This window comes from Enhydra lutris, unplaced genomic scaffold, assembly GCF_002288905.1.
Source record: "Enhydra lutris kenyoni isolate GAN:26980312 unplaced genomic scaffold, ASM228890v2 scaffoldscaffold9, whole genome shotgun sequence".
In the NCBI taxonomy this organism is placed as follows: Eukaryota; Metazoa; Chordata; class Mammalia; order Carnivora; family Mustelidae; genus Enhydra; species Enhydra lutris.
Genome location: NW_019154093.1, coordinates 15,073,027 through 15,092,917, shown reverse-complemented (window position 1 = coordinate 15,092,917; position 19,891 = coordinate 15,073,027). Strand labels below are relative to the sequence as shown.

Here is a 19,891-nt window from a genome sequence, read left to right as displayed (position 1 = left end):
AAGGTTAAGGCCAGTTATGTCCTCTCTGAAATCTGCAATAGCTCCCTTTCACCCAACTCAAAGTCTAGACTTTAAACCTGCTCTTAAGTCTTAACCGCAAGTCCCTGCCCCAGTCCTCCCTCAAGGGCCTCCATGACACTCCATCAAAGAAGGTCTTGCACATGGGAAAGTTTAATAAATGGATGTATTCATTCCTTCAGAATGTGTTTATTGGGCTACTGAGGGTTGGAGGGAAGGTTCTTCTAAGACTTCAGGGACCTGGGCTGGAAGCCAGGGAGATTGTGTGTCACATGGGAGTGGTGGGTCTACAAATTGACAAGCATTATATCTGAAGCTGAGCTGGGAACTAAGGGTGCTACTATGGGCAGGAGTGGGGGTGGGCTGCACAGATCCTGGCCTGGCATCTTCTGGGATGGGTGTGGTGATTTGGAGCACTGGCTCCAAATGGTGCACTGGCCCTTGCGGTGCCCCTTCAGGAACCAGGTGGGCAGAAGAACTTGACATCGTAAAAGACAAAGCCTGAGATGGCTGATAAACCAGACAAGTCAAATTTTTGACAAAAGAGGCAGCAGCATAGCTACCCATCCACACCTTACACTGCCTCAGTTACCACACAGCTAAAAGGCGTCTTTAAGAACAAGTACCCAATGAGAAATTTCCTGACCATAGAGACCAGCTCCCTCCCCCAGCCAAAAGAGTCAACATCAGTTTCAAGTGAAGTGGCACTCCCTCTCCCAAGGCTTTTCCAGGCTGCCCTCTAGGGCGAGTCCTGACACTACCCTGCCTTGGCCTTGAGCCCTGCCCCCTGGGGCTGTGTGCAACCCAGGGCCTATCTCCCCATAACTCTGAGTCTGACACCCCAGCTGAGCCTTCCAGGCAGCCCTCATCTTGTGGCTCCCCAGTGCCTGTGCCTTGGGTGGTCCACGGAAGACATAGTTTCCTCTTCCAGCAGCCTCTTCTTGCCCGGGGAGCTGGAAGAACAGGAGCCCCAGAGGCCACCACTCCCATCAGCTCTGCTCTTCCCAGCAAGCTCCCGCCCTCTTGTGCAGCCTGCCCTGCAGAGAGGGCATTCCCCTTCTGTTCTCAGGGAAGAGCCTGGCCAGCATGCATCTGCTGGAGGTAGTCTGTTTCTGTATCTAGGACTGGCCACCTAAGTCTTTGGTCCCTCTTGTACCAAACTGGGCTCATATTGTATTTTGTAGCTTGCTCTTCATCCATTCATTCAGTAAACACATCAAACACCTATGTCAGGCACTGTACTAAGTACAATGGGGAAAATATTGGTTAAACAGATAATTTTTGCTTTCTTGGAATTTAAGCTCTAATGCAAGAGGAAACAGTATATTAAACAAATAATTGCATTTTTAATATATTAATTTTAATATATTAATAATTAACAACATTTAATAGCCTTTATGTAAGAGCTCCAAAGAAGTAGTGCAAGGTATTGTTAGAAGACAGAGCAGGGTGATACTAACCCACAGGGCTCAGTGGAATGCTGAATCAGGGAGAATGACTGGGCACAAAGTCCAGCGAAGAAGCACGTTGAGTCCTATGTTACCGGACTGTAATGGGAAGAGAGAGAAGAGATTCGAGCTTTTGAGGCTTGTTTTAAGGTTTTATATTGACCAGCCATGAGGGGGCCAAGCAAGGGATTGACATGATTAGATTTGCCTTTGGCATCTGTGTAGAGAATGAGTTGAGGAGAGGTTGGAAGCAGGGAGTAATCCAAGCAGGAAACGATGGTCACTGGGACAAGGGGAATACTCACTGTAACTATTATTTATATTGGCTGCATTTTGTTACATTTTAAGTTTTCATCACTTGTACTCATTTAAAACCTTCCACTGGGGCGCCTGGCTGGCTCAGCCTGCAGGGTCATGAGTTCAAGCCCCACGTTGGGCACAGAGCTTAGTTTAAAAAAAAAAAAAAAAAGCCACCTCTATAGATGAACATTAAGGTTGTCTACAAATATTTTTATATTGAAAACTATAACTATTATAATAAACATCCTCGTGCATATAGCCTTTTATACCTATTTGATTATTTCCTTAGAATAACATCCTAAACTCACCATCAAACTGTCAAATTGCCAGGATGTATCAGTTTTGTTCCCATTAGTGTCTATTTCCTAAACTCTGACCACCCTCTGGCATTAACACTTAAAAATATTTTTGATAATTTAATATGCTGAAGAATGGTGATTGTTACCTTAATTTGTAGTGCTTTGATTATTTACTGTACTGAGCAATTGTTTTTCTTCTTTACGAACTGCTCTTTTTGTGTTTTTGTCTATTGGTGTTATACTTTTCTTACTGATTTATAACAATCTCTGCACAGTACTAAAGTAATACGCACAGCAAGGCACTGTGCTAACAGCTGTACATCTGTTATCTTTGTTTTATCTTCTTAGCTCTATGAAGTAAATACTCTTATTGTCCCCGTTTCCGGATGAGAAATTTAGAGCAAAAATGAATTAAATAACTTGCCCAGGTAGTCAATAAATAATGAACCTAGGATTTGGATGGTGGTCTGCCAGTGCCAAAGCCTGCTGTCTTGGTAGCTAAAGTATTAAGTCCTGTAAATTAATGCCTTTGTCATGTCAGATGTTATAATACCTTGGTTTTCCCTGTGTGTCCTTTGCCATTAAACTTCATGTATGTTCTTTCCTAATGTACAAAATTTTTAATTCTTTATGAATTCAAAATCCTTATGAAAGAAACCATACCACGAGAAGGAACATTCTGGGGGTGCCTGGGTGGCTCAGCGGGTTAAGCCTCTGCCTTTGGCTCAGGTCATAATCCCAGGGTACTGGGATCCAGCCCCGCATTGGGCTCTCTGCTCAGCGGGGAGCCTGCTTCCCCCTCTGTCTGCCTGCCTCTCTGTCTACTTGTGATCTCTCTCTCTGTCAAATAAGTAAATAAAATCTTAAAAAAAAGGGGGGGGCCATTCTGTAGAGCTAGCTGCCCGTATTCATATCCTGGTTTTTCCACATACTAGCTGTTGGCCATAGCCAACATGGCCAACATGGCTTCCTTTTCAGAAGCATCTACCCTTTTACTGTTGATTTGAAATGTTATCTTTTCACATACTTATAATTTTCTGCTAAATTTGTATATGTAAGAAATCCTCAAAAAGAGGTGCCTCGGTGGCTTAGTTAGTTAAATCTGCCTTTGGCTCAGGTCATGATGCCCAGGTCCTGGGATCACGCCCCATGTCGGTGGGGTGTGGGGGTGGAGAATCTCTGCTCAGCAGGGAGTCTGCTTCTCCCTCTCCCTCTGCCCATCCCTCCACTTGTACTCTCTCTCTCTCTCAAATAAATAAAATCTTTTAAAAAAGAATTCTCCCAAAAAATTAAATTAAAAAAGGAAATCTTCATTTTTCACCATACTACAAGAATGTGACACTGCAAGTTGAAACCAAACAGAAATCTTAATCATTAATGGGAGGAATTACCATTGTTCTGTGACCTTTAAAAGTTTTTGTCAAAGCATCAAAAAATTTCTTAGCATCAGTTATAAATGTGTAGGGAAATGAAAACATAGTAAAACTAATATTTATTTAGTACCTTGTAGTCTCAAGCATTTAGAGAAATTGAGAATTAAATTGTTTTCTTTGCAAAAAAACTTATCCAAAATAGTTTGAACAACGCTTGCCTCTTTTTTCTTTTTCTTTTTTTAAGATTTTACATATGTATGTATGTACGTATGTATGTATGTGTGTATGTATGTATGTATTCAGAGCTCAAGCAAGGTGAGGGGAGGGGGAAAGGAGCAAGAATCTCAAGCAGACTCCATGTTCAATGCAGAGCCAGACGTGGGGCTTGATGGGGGCTTGATCCCTCAACGCTAAGATGATGACCTGAACCAAAATCAAGCATTAGACACTTAAGCAACTGACCTAGCCAGGCATCGGCCTCTATTTTCTTATAATACTGAACAAGTATCTTCACTATGCCTTGAAGAATTGTCATACTCCTCTTTACTTCTGACATTATATCCTTTTTATGTACAATCTCATGAAGTATCTCTAACAATGCCATGAAGGCAAAGTGGTTTTTTGCTGGCTTCAGTTTCTGTGAGACATCTTCATCCCTTTGTCCCAGCCACTTTCCTCCTTTGGGAGATGAAGTAGCCTTCACTCGATTCATGCGGATCTACACTTTCTCATGGTGACAGTGTTAACATTCCCATGATCACCTATTTCTTCTATAACTCCATTTATGTTCAATTTGAATTTCACTTCCAGCCCTATCATTTTTCATTTCTTTGCTGCACTTTCATCTTTTGGCCAATTCTGTAATCTTTTTTTTTTTTTTTTTTTAAATATCAGGCTTATCACTGGGAGACAAGGAATCGACACAACTACATTCTTGCTGTGTGTCTGTGAACCAAATACACAGTGCACAGTGTATTAATTACCAACATACTGAAAGAAGCAATGTGATTGTTTCACTGTTCATGGTATACATTCAAAAAAGTTGATTCTGACAGTTTTTTTTACCGTATTCTCATTGCTTTTATGGAGTAAAGAATTTTTGGAGGAACTTTCCTCACCATTTTTACTGATTTCACCTCTTCATTTTGTATTTGCTTATAAATGTATTATATAGAAAGAGATTTAAATGAGACACAAGTCCCAAATTTCAATTACCTCCATAAAACTGTAAGACTTTATAGCTGCCAATGTGGTATTCTCCTTCTCCCTGTCCCTACTCCCTACCTACTTTTTTCTTACTCCCAAAGTACTTAATCACCCTTTAATATGCTGTGCAGTATACTCATTTATTATTTAATAGAGTATATTTATTTGACAAAGAGCACAAGTAGGCAGAGCAGCAGGCAGAGGGAGAGGGAGAAGCAGGTTCCCAATGAGCAGGGAGCCTGATGCAGGACTCGAACCCATGGCTCCAGGATCATGACCTGAGCTGAAGGCAGAGGCTCAACCAATTGAACGACCCAGGCGCCCCTACTCATTTATTATTTAAATTGATTTATAATGTATGCTGCCTCTGCCTATTAGGATGAGGGTTGGATTTTTTTTTTGTTCACATATACCTTAAGGATCTAAAACTCCCCTTAGCATATAGTAGTCACTCAGTAAATAGCTGTTCAATAAATAAATAAACTGTGGCTCATCAACCATACTTTCCAATTCAAAAATGAGGAAAATCAGCCATTTGCAAAGTTTTGTTTTCAGTAAAGGAGGGAAAAAATTACCAAAGTGACTAAGTCACGTATTTTTTTTTAAAGATTTTATTTATTTATTTGACAAAGATCACAAGTTGGTAGAGAGACAGGCGGCGGGGGGAGGGCAGGTGGGAAGCAGACTACCCGCCGAGCAGAGAGCCTGATGCGAGGCTCCATCCCAGGACCCTGAGATCATGACCTGAGCCGAAGGCAGAGGCTTTAACCCACTGAGCTACCCAGGTGCCCCATAAATCACATATTTTTTTAATTGACCCATCCATTTGTATGCTTGTTTGTTTAAAGTAGGCTCCACCATGGAGCCCAACACGGGGCTTGAACTCACGACCCTGAGATCAAAACCTGAGCTGAGATTGAGAGTCAGACTTAACCGATGGAGTCACCCAAATGCTCCCTGACCCATCAGTTTAAAGCATAAATGTCCAGATTCAGACTTTTAAAACCACCAACAATGAAAATTCTGTGTGCTTGAAAGGAAATAGTTGAAGTCCCAATTAATGAAGTTATTTTCCAAGCTCTTTATAGAAACACTATAGCATCATTTGCTCTCTAACTTATCACAAATCTATTAGTCAACTGGTGGGCTCATGTACAAAAATAAAACACAAATATTTTGGGACCTGCAACTGGTTGCCAAAGTAGAGTTTCTCTTTTCATTTTTATCTTTCACTCAGTACTCTAAAAATAATAATTTCCTGCCCCGCTGACAAGTCTACAGCCAAATGGACCAGATGAATATTATGATGTGGCCAGCAAATTCCCAAAGAGAGAGCTCTTGCAGACCGTGGGAAGAGTATTTCTGAGCCAAGGCCCAACTTTTGAAAGGTTTCTTTTGTCTCCCACAGTTCAAAGAGAACTTTGGAGCTTGACCTTCTTAAACTAGTCCCCACCACATATAAAAACATAAATATAAATATCCCTTGGGGAAGAAATGTGAACAGGAAACATTATAAGGAACAGCCTGTATTCATATGCCTTTATTAAGTACTTCCCACATAATTAGTAAATAAAAAGTAAATAAGCATGAGGCTAGGCATAAGAGATAGTAATATAGATTGACTTAGTGAGAAGAAACGTTCAGGAAAAGAGATGTTGTCAGTGACCTATGCCCTCAGCTCAGTTTTTCCACCACCAAATGGGAGGTCAAGGGAAAATTTATGAGAAAATTTATTCAGATTATTTACTTAGCATGTCCCAAGTCCTATGCTAGGACCGGAGGAGAGAGAAGCAAATAACATATAGCCTTTGTCCTCCAAGGGCTCCCATTGTGATAGAGAAAACATGAAGAAGGGGATGAAAATCCTTTGTGATGAGTACCATAATGTAAATACTAGAAGCAATGAGAACCAGAAAGAAGGAATCCATGAGGCAGCAGTTCTTCAAGTATGCTCTGTGGACCTCTGGGAGTCCTCAGGACCCTTTCAAGGTATCTCTCAGGTGAAAACCATTTTTATAATAATACTAAAATGTTATCTGCCTTTCATTATATTGATATTTGCACTAATGGCACAAAAGCCATGGTGGCTAAGATGGCTGGTGCTTTGGCGTGAATCAAAGCAGTGTTACCAAACTGTATAATATGCATTGTATTCTTCACTGCCACACACTTGCAATAAAAATAAAAAATAAATAATAAGACAAAGTAAGGTTCACTTAAGAATGTCTTTGGGGGCTCCTGTATGGCTCAGTTGGTTAGGAGGCCAACTCTTGGTTTCGGCTCAGGTCATGATCTCAGGGTCCTGGGATGGAGCCCTGTGTTGGGCTCCACGTGTAGTGGGGAATCTGTTAGTTATTCTGTCTCTCTCCCTCTCCCTCCATCCCTCCCCCAGCTCGCACGCACTCTCTCTCTAAAATAAATAAATAAATCTTTTTAAAAAACCAAGAATGTCTTTGATGAAGCAGTAACATAATTTTATTAAATCTTGGTCCTTGAGAACACACAAACTGTCAAAATTAATGAAGTAAGCCTGTCTCTTCAAGGAAAATCACTGAAAGTATTGTTGCCAATGATAATATTTGAGCTTTCAAGAGAAAATCAGAAGTTTGGAAAACTTGTATTTGTCATCATAAGGTTGCCAGCTTTCCAATATTTAAAGGATTTTTCTGATAAGATTGGTGGTGATATGAACAAATGTAATTTTAAAAATATAATGAGTCAACATTTGGGAGGATATTTTACAAGTGATCAATGGATCAAATTGTCCATTCGAAATGCAAGTATTAGAGTACAAATGCTCATTGATATAATAATTCTACATTACAACTAATCTTTAAAAAACTGCCACTTACTGAGTTTTTGTGTAGTACCAAAGTCTTACCTACAACTATCTGACAAGGCTATTAAAATATCTCTCCCTTTTCCTTCTGTATCTATTTGAGGTCAGGTTTTATCATAGAATTCACCCAAAACAATGTACTGCAACTGATGAGAGAATCCAGCTGTTTTCTATTAAGCCAGACATTAAAGAGATATGCAAAAAGGTGAAAGTATGGCATTCTCCTGATTTTTTCGGTTTGAAACATATGTTATCATACAAATGGTATTTATGTTACCATACAATAATTTTATTATTTTTATTTTGAAAATGAATTAATGTTTAATTTCTTAGATTGAGTTCTTAATATGGTAAATATCAACAGATAAAATCCATATAAACAAAAGTCCTTTGGGGCCCCCAATAACTTTCTTTTTAAAGATTTTATTTTATTATTTTATTTTTTTAAAAGATTTTATTTATTTATTGGACAGAGATCACAAATAGGCAGAGAGGCAGGCAGAGAGGGGGGGGAGGCAGGTGCAAAGAGCCCGACTCGGGGCTTGATCCGAGGACCCTGAGATTATGACCTGAGCTGAAGGCAGAGGCTCAACCCACTGAGCCACCCAGGTGCCCCTAAAGATTTTATTTTTAAGTAATCTCTGCACCCAACATGGGGCTGGAACTCACAACCTTGGGATCAAGAGTCACATGCTCCTCAGACTGAGCCAACCAGGTACCTCAAGGGTCCCCAATAATTTTTAATAGTGAAAAGGGTCCTTGGGACACTTGGGTAGCTCAGTTGGTTGGGCGTCCACCTCTTGATTTCGACTTAAGTCATGATCTCGGGTTCCTGAGATCCAGCTGGGTAGGGCTGGTAGGGCTCCAAGCTGGGTGTGGAGCCTGCTTGAGATTCTCTCTCTCCTTTTCCTCCTGCTTCTTCTCCCCTCCCACTCCTGGTGCACACACACACACTCTCTCTCTCTCTTAAAAAAAAAAAAAAGAAAGTAAAAAAAAAAAAACTATAAAGGGGCCACAAACGAAAAATTTTGTGAACCACTGTCCTAGGGAATAAAAGCCATTTAAACTGAAGCAATTACTCAACTACTCAGTTACAGGAATAAGTTCCCTGAAAACATTTGCTAGTTTAAACATGAGCATTTAAAATGGATGACAGGGGCGCCTGGGTGGCTCAGTGGGTTGAGCCTCTGTCTTCGGCTGGGGTTATGGTCCCGGGGTCCTGGGATCGGGCCCCGCATCGGGCTTTCTGCTCAGTGGGGAGCCTGCTTCCCCCTCTCTCTCTCTGCCTGCCTCTCTGCCTACTTGTGATCTCTCTCTGTATCAAATAAATAAATAAAATCTTTAAAAAAAATAGAATGGATGACAGATATGGGGCTGAATCCTCTTCTTCTTTTTTTTTTTAAAGATTTTATTTATTTATTTGACAGAGAGAGAGATCACAAGTAGACGGAGAGGCAGGCAGAGAGAGAGAGAGAGAGGGAAGCAGGCTCCCTGCTGAGCAGAGAGCCTGATGCGGGACTCGATCCCAGGACCCTGAGATCATGACCTGAGCCGAAGTCAGCGGCTTAACCCACTGAGCCACCCAGGCGCCCCCTGAATCCTCTTCTTACTTCATAACTAGTTCTTACCTCAAAACCATGCCATAATTCTCAAGGCTTCTCTTTGCTTCAGCTAATAACCAGGAGAAAGAATCTTGCTGCAGAAGGAAACAGTAAAGCTTCAGGCCTCCTGTGGCCAATCACTCCATACTCCCTTTTACCAACATACTTGGTATTATATTTTAGGTAAAATAACTAATTATTCAGTAAGTCATTGCCAGCATCCTAAAGTGAAGGAAAGACAGGGCAAAAATAGGCTGGTTTTGTGGCTAAAAAGGTCTCAGGTCTTTCCCCCAACTCTCCCCCTCAACCAGTGGCATCTATCCTGAGCTCTTATTCTTCTGGTTGAAAAATGTGGGAAAAATGTCAAATCCTGACTGCTATTTCCCCAGCGCCTAAGACATTGCTTGGCACATATTAGGCACTCAATAAATATTGTTGAATAAAGTCAAACTCCTTTATTTTTTTTTAAGATTTTATTTATTTATTTATTTGTCAGAGAGAGAGAGGGAGAGAGAGCAAGCACAGGCAGACAGAATGGCAGGCAGAGGCAGAGGGAGAAGCAGGCTCCCTGATGAGCAAGGAGCCCGATGTGGGACTCGATCCCAGGACGCTGGGATCATGACCCGAGCCGAAGGCAGCTGCTTAACCAACTGAGCCACCCAGGCGTCCCAAAACTCCTTTATTTTTATTGCAAAAATTAAACTCTCTTAACTTGGAAGGAGCTAAAGCAACTCAAGGTTTAAGAGAGGGACAGAAAAAGAGGACGCTTCTAAAAGGTTAGGAAATTGTAGGAATGTGTGGGAAAGAGAGAATGGCTCTTGTTCCTGTTACCTACGGTAGCTTATAAGCCACCCCATAACTAACTGCTTAAAACAACTATTTTATTATTATTTCTCACAATTGTTGTAGTTATCTAGATGTAGGCATTTGGGGTCACTCATGGAGTTGCAGCCTCTTAAGTGGACTCCCTGATTCCGGGGAATCTATTAACACAGCAACCAGAGTGATCCTTTAAAAATCTGTCATATCATGTCCCTCCTCTGCTTAATTCAAGGGGTCTTCACAATGGCCTACAAGACCCCTGCAATCTGAATTCTCCACTCTCTCTCCCTCTGCCTATTTGACCTTTATCATCATTCACTTTCCATCTGGCTTACTTCCCTTCCTCTCTACTGGCCTCTGTACTATTTTTTTGTTTTGTTTTGTTTTTTTGTTTTTTGTTTTTTAAGATCTTATTTATTTATTTGACAGAGATCACAAGTAGGCAGAGAGGCAGGCAGAGAGAGAGAGAGAGGAGGAAGCAGTCTCCCTGCCAAGCAGAGAGCCCGACTCAGTACTCCATCCCAGGACCCTGAGATCATGAGCCCAAGGCAGAGGCCTAACCCACTGAGCCACCCAGGCGCCCCCCTCCCACAGTTTTGATGGCTAAAGGTGATTGTTTTCAATACCATTAGAGTCTGGTTCACATAGCCGATGTGAGTCTCTGCCTTAGACATCGCAGACCTAGAAAGCCTGGCCTGCAAGGGCATTTAGACATTTCTCCACTGTCCAGCTGGCTAGCCCAGTAGTAATAGTCGGGGCCAGGTCGTAGAATGAGAACTTGAAGCAAGAGACCGTTACTTGTTCTAGGATTCCAGGAGCGCAGCATTAGGAAGGACACTCAATGGGCGTTGATGACTTGTGAATGAACGAAAGGGTACAGACCACTGTGCCTCCTTTCCTCCTCGAGGAACGCAAGCTCTCGGTACGTAATCTATTGCTCGATTCTCCTCTCTGCTCCGCGGGCCTGCCGTCCCATCGATATGCTCGGCCATCGCGCGCCTGCGCCTTTGGGCTGTCAGTCGCAGGCGGCGTGGGGAGCGTAGGGAGCGCTGGGAGCTGTTGTGGCGCGCCGGGAGTTGAGAGGTAAAGCTGCGGCTTTTGCGCTGTCAGGCCCCTTACGAGCTGGCTGTTGGGAATGGACACGGCGGTGGGGGCCACGGGGTCCCGCTTCATGTGGGGGAAGCAGGCTCCTTGATCCCGGCCGAGGAAGGCCTGATGGGGCGGGCGAGGGTGCGGAGCCCCAGGGTCTCCAGTTCGAGTCCCTGCCAGGACCGGGCAGGCAGCTAAGTGGCCGAACTAGAAGGGAGCCAACCACTTTGTGCAACAGATGGAGAGTAGTTTCAGGAGGGGAGCATCTGCTTGAAGTCACAGCGAGAACCAGATCGGGGACCAGGCACTCCGCAGAGTACCTGAACTCTTTCCACTTCAGCCCTTCATTTATTTATTCTGCCTGTTTTTCGTTGTTTGGGGCAAGGCAATCAAATAGGAATACAGCAAGCTCCAGGTGAGAGACCAATTATGGTAGTGTTTTATCTCACCAGTTTACAAAGAGAGAGGCAATAACTGCAATGATGGAAGCATGTCTGAGATGCCATGAACACCCCCCCCCCCCGCAAAAGCTTGGGAACCTAACTAACGAGACTCGTTGCGGTGACTCCCATCACCCAGAGTTGCGGCACTGAGGCATTTGACAGTCAGGGTTTGTGAACTTAAGTACCAGGTTCCCTTCTAGGAACTGAGGACGCTTAGAGTTTTAAATGTCAGGCCTTGCCTGTAAGTGGTAGAACCAGAACTCAAACTCAGGTCTTTTGGCTGCGGAAGCGCCAATGTTCTTTTCATAATAACATCAGATGTGATACGAATTATATAGTGCCAGCCAAACTGAATTTAAATTCTAATCTGAAGCAATGCTTGCTGGAATCGAAATTATGGTACCTTTTTTTTTTTTTTTTTTTTAAAGATTTTATTTATTTATTTGAGAGAGCAGCAGAAGGAGAGGGAAAAACAGGCTCCCAGCTGAGCAGGGAGCCCGCAGAGGGGCTCAATCCTGGGACCCTGGGATCATGACCTGAGCTAAAGGCAGACACTTAATGGAATGAGCGACCCAGGTGCCCCCAAATTACTGCATCTTTAAGTTGTAGATGTTGTGCAGGAGCCTTCACTTTGTGCCTCGGGTGTACTGGGTTTAAGTGCTGCAGTTTAAATATTGATGAGGGGCCTAGAGATGATCATAATTTTGGATAAAGGTACAACATTATTTGCCAATTTACTGTCAAATAATTTTTTTTCTGAACATTGCATTTCACACTTGTATTTAAAAAGTTATATCAGGGGTGCCTGGGTGGCTCAGTGGGTTAAAGCCTCTACCGTCTCCTCAGGTCATGATCCCAGAGCCCCACATGGCATTGGGCTCTCTGCTCAGCAGGGAGCCTGCTTCCCCTCTTTCTCTGCCTGCCTCTCTGCCTACTTGTGATCTCTGTCAAATAAATAAAATCTTTAAAAAACAAGTTATATCATTTGTTGTAAATCAAGAAGTACTTTTATTTTAAATCAGTAAAGTTTATGACCTTTTACTATGCATCTTTTCTGTGGTAGCGCCTGTAAAGAGATTATTTTGAAGGTCAAACAGGTTTGTTTATTACCTTGAGTTTAGAAAAAGGAATTAATCTGATTTGTTTCTGCCACTGGGCTCTGCAAATTCAAATGCAAGCCTGCATTTGTGTTTATAGCAATATCTTTCATCATTGGGGATAATGAAAAGATGGGAGCAGATGGCTGAGTTATTGGAGACATTTTAAGTCATTTTATACTTTTCAGAGACCTAATATGCTTGTATTTATTTTTTATTTATATATTTATATATTATATTTATTTATGTATTTTGTATTTATTGCTGTTAATTCTTTTTTCAAGAAATAACTCATCAGAAGCCCACTTGTAAACTCCTTTTTAAAATTTTTTTTAAATTTAAATTCAGTTTAGGTAACATATACTATATTATTAGTTTCAGGGGTAGAATTTAGTGGTTTACTGTGCTCATAACTTTAAGTGCCCTCCTTAATGCCCATCACCCAGTTACCCCATTCCCCCACGTACTCCACTCCAGCAATGCTCAGTTTGTTTCCTAGAGTTGAGTGTCTCTTATGGTTTGCCTTCTTCTCTGTTTTCATCTTAATTTATTTGTCCTTCCATTCCCCTATGTTCATGTTTTGTTTCTCAAATTCCACGTATGCATGAAATCATAGGTATTTGTATTTCTCTGACTGACTTATTTTGCTTTGAATAAATCCCTCCAGTTCTATACATGTAATTGTAAATGGCAAGATTTCATTCTTTTTGATGGCTGAGTTTTATTCCATTACACACACACACACACACACACATCACTTGGTAAACTCTTAATCCTTGAAGAGTCAGCTCAGATCTTACCTTCACTGTAAAACTTTTCCGGACTTTTCTAGGAAGACTGAGACTATATGCCTACTGTATCTTGGATATATCTCTGCTGTGACATTAACCATAGTATATTATAATTTACTGAATTTGTCTTCTCCACTTATTTGTGAGCACCTCAAGGGAAAGGGCCAAGTTTCTTTAATTCACATTCCTCCTTCAGCCCATCTCCCTTGGCTGGAGCTGAGAGTATATATTGGTGAGTCAAAAAATATAATAAAGGTGATGCTTATCCTATAGCTACGGAAACTTTCTTACTGTGGTTTTTGGAGTTGGAAGTGTCACATTTGACATGAGTATCAATAACCTAAGTAGAAGTAGGGTTAATACTGTGTGTGCTTTGAATTTTATAATTTTTTTTTCCTGTTAATTGTTTTTTTTTCTGTGACAGCAGTTTGTGAAAATGGAATTTCAAGCAGTAGTGATGGCAGTTGGAGGGGGATCTCGGATGACAGACCTGACTTCCAGCATTCCCAAACCTCTGCTTCCAGTTGGGAACAAACCTTTAATTTGGTACCCATTGAACCTGCTTGAGCGTGTTGGATTTGAAGGTGAGCTATGACAATTAAATATACTCATAAAACTTGAGGGATATTTGATCCCAGTGATTTTTCAGCTTTATGAGGGTGAGAGAGGATGAATGAGATTGACTCAACATTGACTGTTGGCCTCTATAAATTAAGAACATAGCAGTACTCTATTGCTATGTAAAAAGGTTCTTGAGAAGACAGCACTATTACTGTGTTAGAGCTGCTCCCCACAATGATTCAAGATGAACCGTGTAAAGATACCAGAAAGAGTGCAATGGGAATCCAAGTTAGTACCTCATAGTCAATACTTAACTGTGAATCTATATGTACATGGTAATGTATTAATATATTAAGGGGTACAGTATTGAAAAGATAACTCAGGCCCTGATTTCTAGGACCTTGTAGTCTAAATACATATATAAATAGAGGGGACATCACTACAGATCCTACAGACAGTAAAAAGATAGTAAGTAAATATTTTGAACAACTTTGTGGTAACAAATTTGACAACTTAGATTGTTGTAATGTAGAAATATTGCTTTGGAAATTATATGACAAATGGATTTGAGGGAGTCAGGACTACATGCAGGGAGATGAACTGGGAAATTGATACAGAAGTCCACAGCAACACTGAACTAAAGAAATAGGACCTGAACTAAAGAAGTAGCACTAAGGATGGAGAAGAGAGAACATTTGAGAAAGTTGATGATTAATGGGGAGGGAGAGTAGAAAAAGAGAGAGGAGTTCCCTCTACTTTTTGCTTGGGTGACTAGGTGACTAGGTGGTGATATGGATAACCAGGAAAGGCATTATGAATCAAGGAACAAATTTGAATGAATATAATGAATTCAGCTTTGGCTGCAATGAGTTTGAGGTGTCCTGTAGTTAGATATAGCAAATCTGAGTACTAGATGGAAGTGGTGTCTGGTCCTGGGGCACAGTTTTGTGTTCCAGTATTCATTGTGCTATGAGAATTGCCTTCCTGAAAGAGACCCATGAATATTTCTGTGCAGTGGTCTGCATGACATTGATGTTAAGAGATGTTTAAGAAAAGATTTTCTATTTTCTTTTCTTTTCTTTTCGAGATTTTATTTTTAAGTAATCTATACCCAGGGTAGAGCTTAAACTCACAACTCTGAGATCAAGAGTCCCATGCTTTACCAACTGAGCCAGTCAGGTGCCCCAAAAGATTTTCTTTTTAATACACTTTAAAATATCATACTATCCTTTAATAACTCCTTGTGGAGGGACGCCTGGGTGGCTCAGTTGGTTAAGCGGCTGCCTTCGGCTCAGGTCATGATCCCAGCGTCCTGGGATCGAGTCCCACATCGGGCTCCTTGCTCAGCGGGGAGCCTGCTTCTCCCTCTGCCTCTGCCTACCACTCTGTCTGCCTATGCTCATGCTCTCTCTCTCTCTCTCTCTCTAACAAATAAATAAAATCTTTAAAAAAAAAAATAACTCCTTGTGGATTTGTCATTAGTAACTTTTTTTCCTTTTTACTCTTGCTATATCTTCAGTTGTGGTTGGGGGTTTCTTTTATGGTGTATTTAACACCCATTACATAGGAAATTTTATCTCACTAAGGCTCACTCAGAAATTGATGAATGCCTCCTAAATACAGGCTTCCAGAATTTAATAGCAAAGTCTGTGTTCACTTTCTTCATTGTTCATGAGTTTAGAGAAGTTAATGTAGTCCTGCTTAGCTTATTTCTTTCTATCCACACATAAGAGTCTTAGTCCTGTTATTAGACTGTCCCATATTTCCAGTTACTTCCTTGACTATGCACTCTCCCTAAAATGTTCTTTCCAAAAAAAAAAAAAAAATGAAAGTAAAATAAAATGTCCTCTCCAAAATGTTATCTTCTCTTTGAAGTTCCAAACAGCATCAATCACCCTGTCCTCTATGGTTCCATCACACTTTGTTTTTCTATCTCAGTACCCACCAAGGCCTGTTTTATGCTGTAATTAGTGGCATGGAAGACTGATCTGAGAGCAGCTACTATACCTCATTCATCTTTGTAACATCGGTATTTACAGAGTGTGTACTAAAGAAGTTTTCAGTGGTCTTGAATTTATCTTGACCTATCTCAAAGGCTATCACTTCCACTTTCTTAGTCATTTCTCCATAATTTCTCCATGTTAAGTTTCTTAAGAATAGAAGCCATGTTGAATTCATCTCTAACTTCTCAGTGCCTATTTTTTCTTTACATATTAAGTGTATTTGTATTTATTGGTTGAATGAGTTGGTACTAAAAGCAAAGCAGGGAATGGAAGAAAGGTGAGAGAAGGAAGGAAAGAAAATTAAATGATTTGGAAAAGAAAGGGAGGAAGAAAGAGAAGGGAAGAAAATAGAAAAGTATGATTATGATGAAAGGGAGAGAATTGTTACCTGGAACACTATCATGGAACAAGTGGAAATTGAGATGCTAAAATCTGATCTTCAGGGGCGCCTGAGTGGCTCAGTGGGTTAAAGCCTCTGCCTTCGGCTCAGGTCACTATCCCAGGGTCCTGGGATCAAGTCCCGCATCGGGCTCTCTGCTCAGCAGGGAGCCTACTTCCCTCCCTCTCTCTGCCTGCCTCTCTGTCTACTTGTGATCTGTCTCTCTGTCAAATAAATAAACAAGATCTTTTAAAAAAAAATAAATCTGATCTTCAGACATCAGCAACACAAATTATGTTGCATTGAATTACATTACCCTACCAAAGATCCATAACAAAGATTTCCAGTTTTCTGTCATTGGTTACCAGCTATGTGGATAAAATGAAGACATCTGTTAACTGGGGATTGTCTCTTGGTAGCGTTCATTGTGGTCCTCAGTGAAGTACTCATGGCTACCTGGTGGGAAGTGGTGATAGCTCTTCCTTTGTAGTGAATGAAGATTTAAAATGTGATCCCATTTGTATCTGCTTTGATGAATGTTCTTCTGAGCTCTTTACATCAAGTAATGATATATAATTTTTTTAAAGATTTTATTTATTTATTTGACAGACAGAGATCACAAGTAGGCAGAGAGGCAGGCAGAGGTGGGGGGCGGGGAAGCAGGCTCCCTGCTGAGCAGAGAGCCCAATGTGGGGCTCCATCCCAGGACCCTGAGATCATGACCTGAACCGGAGGCAGAGGCTTTAACCCACTGAACCACCCAGGCACTCCATATGTAATATATTAAAGTGTGGGCTCTAATCATCAGACGAGTTTTATCTTGAGTCCATTGCTTACTAGTTGTGTAACCCTGAACAAAGTGACTTAATATCTTTTAGCCCAAGTTTTCTCATTTGTAAAATGAGATTGTTGTAAGAATTGAGAGAATGCCTGTAAATACATTGAAAAGGTTCAGTAATATTAACTGTTATTATTAAATCTAGAAACAGACCAAATTTAATTGAAATGGTGAAACCACTGTCTAAATTAATGTGTTTTTGTGTTTTTCCTTCTTTTTCCCTTTTGTGCTGTAGAAGTCATCATCATTACAACCAGGGATGTCCAAAAGGCTCTATCTGCAGAATTCAAGATGAAAATGAAGCTAGATATTGTGTGTATTCCTGATGAAGCTGACAGGGGGACTGCAGATTCTCTGCGCCAAATATACCCAAAACTTAAGGTGAGAAACTATTTCTTGATTTGTATTATTTATTGAAGATAAATGTCACCTTATGTTTTCCTACAACAGTTTATAATGCTTTTTCGAAAATGTATTCTAGCATCACATATTTTGTTGCCCATGTACTCTTCAACCACTTTTTATTTTATTTTTTTTAGGTTTATGTATTTAGTTAAGTCATTTTTATACCTAACATGGGGCTCAAATTCATGACCCCAAGATCAAAAGTCACATACTCCTCTGCCTGAGCCAGCCAGGTGCCCCTATTTTGATTATTAATGAAGATTTAGACATTTAGTTATTATAGTCACTGATTTCCAGTATTTTTGAGTAATTGTACATCTTTATAAAAAAGATTTGCTTTTTTTTTTAAGATTTTATTTTTTATTTGACAGAGAGAGACACAGTGATAGAGGGAACACAAGCCGAGGGAGTGGGAGAGGGAGAAGCAGCCTTCCTGTGATGGTGGGGCTCAATCCCAGGACCCTGGGATCATGACCTCAGCTGAACGCAGACACTTAATGACTGAGCCACCCAGAGGCCCCAAGATAGGCTTTTTTAAAAAAAGATTTTTTATATCATTTGAGAGAGAAATCATGAGTGAGAGCACAAGCAGGGAGGTGAGTCAGAGGGAGAGGGAAAAGCAGAGTCCCCACTGAGCAGGGAGCCTGACACAGGGCTCGATCCCAGGACCCTGGGATCGTGACCTGAGCCCAAGGCAAATGCTTAACTGACTGAACCACTCAATCGTCCCAAAAAAGATAAATTCCAAATGTGCTTTTTTTTTTTAAATTTTTATTTATTTATTTGACAGACAGAGATCACAAGTAGGCAGAGAGGCAGGCAGAGAGAGAGGAAGGGAAACAGGCTTCCCTGCTGAGCAGAGAGCCCGATGTGGGGCTCGATCCCAGGATCCTGGGATCATGACCCGAGCCAAAGGCAGTGGCTTTAACCCACTGAGCCACCCAGGCGCCCCTCCAAATGTGCTTTTAAAGATTCCATTTAGGGACGCCTGGGTGGCTCAGTTGGTTGGGCAGCTGCCTTCGGCTCAGGTCATGATCCCAGCATCCTGGGATCAAGTCCCACATCAGGCTCCTTGCTCAGCAGGGAGCCTGCTTCTCCCTCTGCCTTTGCCTGCCACTCTGTCTGCCTGTGCTCATTCTCTCTGACAAATAAATAAATAAAATCTTTTAAAATAAAAAAGATTCCATTTAAATGAAGTTCATGAACAAGCAAAATTTATTTATTCATTTCTCTATTTATTAATTTTTAGAGAGAATGCGTGTGTGTGGAGGGGTGCAGGGGGGTGGGAGTGGGGGGAGGACAGAGGAGAAAGAGAGAGAATCCCAGGCAGGCTCCATGCTCAGTGTGCAGCGTGACTCAGGGCTCAATCCCACAACCCAGAGATAATGACCTGAGCCAAAAGCAAGAACTGGATGCTCAACTGACTGAGCCACCCGGGTGCCCCCATGAATAAGCAAAACTTAATCTATAGTGATAAAAATCAGAGCCGGAGTTCACTCTGCAGATGACAGATTGTCCAGAAAGAAGTACAAAGGAATTTTCAAAAATTCCTGACTCTCATCCTTACAATATAACATTTGACCTTTTGATCTACTTTGATTAGATACTAACAAGGGCATATGAATATGAGGGCACAGTCTCCCTACTGGCCTGTGGCCTATGAACTGAGAACTATCCACTGTATACTGTTTTTAAATTGATGTCCTCTGGAGAAAGTTCAATCTGTATGATAATGTTGCCATCTTGTTTGAACTGAGGAGCAGACTCTCCTGGCATTTCTGGTGACTGTAAACAGATATATTAATATAGTCAACCTGCCTATGCACTAAAGAACAAAAAATTAATGCAGAAATGTATATGGCCGGGGTACCTGGGTGGCTCAGAGGGTTAAGCCTTTGCCTTCAGCTCAGGTCATGGTCTCAGGGTCCTGGGATCAGGGCTCTCTTTTTAGCAGGGAGCCTGCTTCCCCCTCTCTCTCTGCCTGCTTGTGATCTCTCTATCAAATAAATAAAACCATAAAAAAATGTATATGGTCTTTCTCTCCCTCCTACTATTATAGGGGAATAATTTGCACACAGTAAAATACAAAGATATTAAGTATACAGCTCAGTGAGTTTTGACAGATAAATACACCCTGAACACCACTACCCAAATGAAGAACATTTTCTTTCTTTCTTTTTTTTTTTTTAAAGATTTTATTTATTTATTTGACAGAGATCACAAGTAGGCAGAGAGGCAGGCAGAGAAAGAGGGGAAGGGAGGAAGCAGGCTTCCCGCTGAGCAGAGAGCCCAATGCGGGGCTCGATCCCAGGACCCTGGGATCATGACCTGAGCCGAAGGCAGAGGCTTTAACCCACTGAGCCACCCAGGCGCCCCTGA

The 19,891-nt window shown here is 41.4% G+C and overlaps 1 protein-coding gene across 4 annotated transcripts in view; it reads left to right on the top strand.

Moving 5' to 3' along the window:
• Positions 1-10,926: 10,926 nt before the first annotated feature.
• The window catches only part of LOC111143451 (eukaryotic translation initiation factor 2B subunit gamma), a 129,019-nt gene continuing 120,054 nt past the window's right edge, over positions 10,927-19,891 (top strand). The window contains exons 1-3 of one of the 4 annotated variants that reach the window (XM_022497207.1): positions 10,927-10,989; positions 13,751-13,910; positions 17,343-17,488. In XM_022497207.1, coding sequence (XP_022352915.1) covers positions 13,763-13,910; positions 17,343-17,488 — 294 coding nt within the window. In that variant the 5' untranslated portion in view covers positions 10,927-10,989; positions 13,751-13,762. Of the gene's footprint in view, positions 10,990-11,219; positions 11,411-13,750; positions 13,911-17,342; positions 17,489-19,891 lie in introns of those variants that run through there. The other 3 variants (XM_022497206.1, XM_022497208.1, XM_022497209.1) reach the window with 3 other exon arrangements.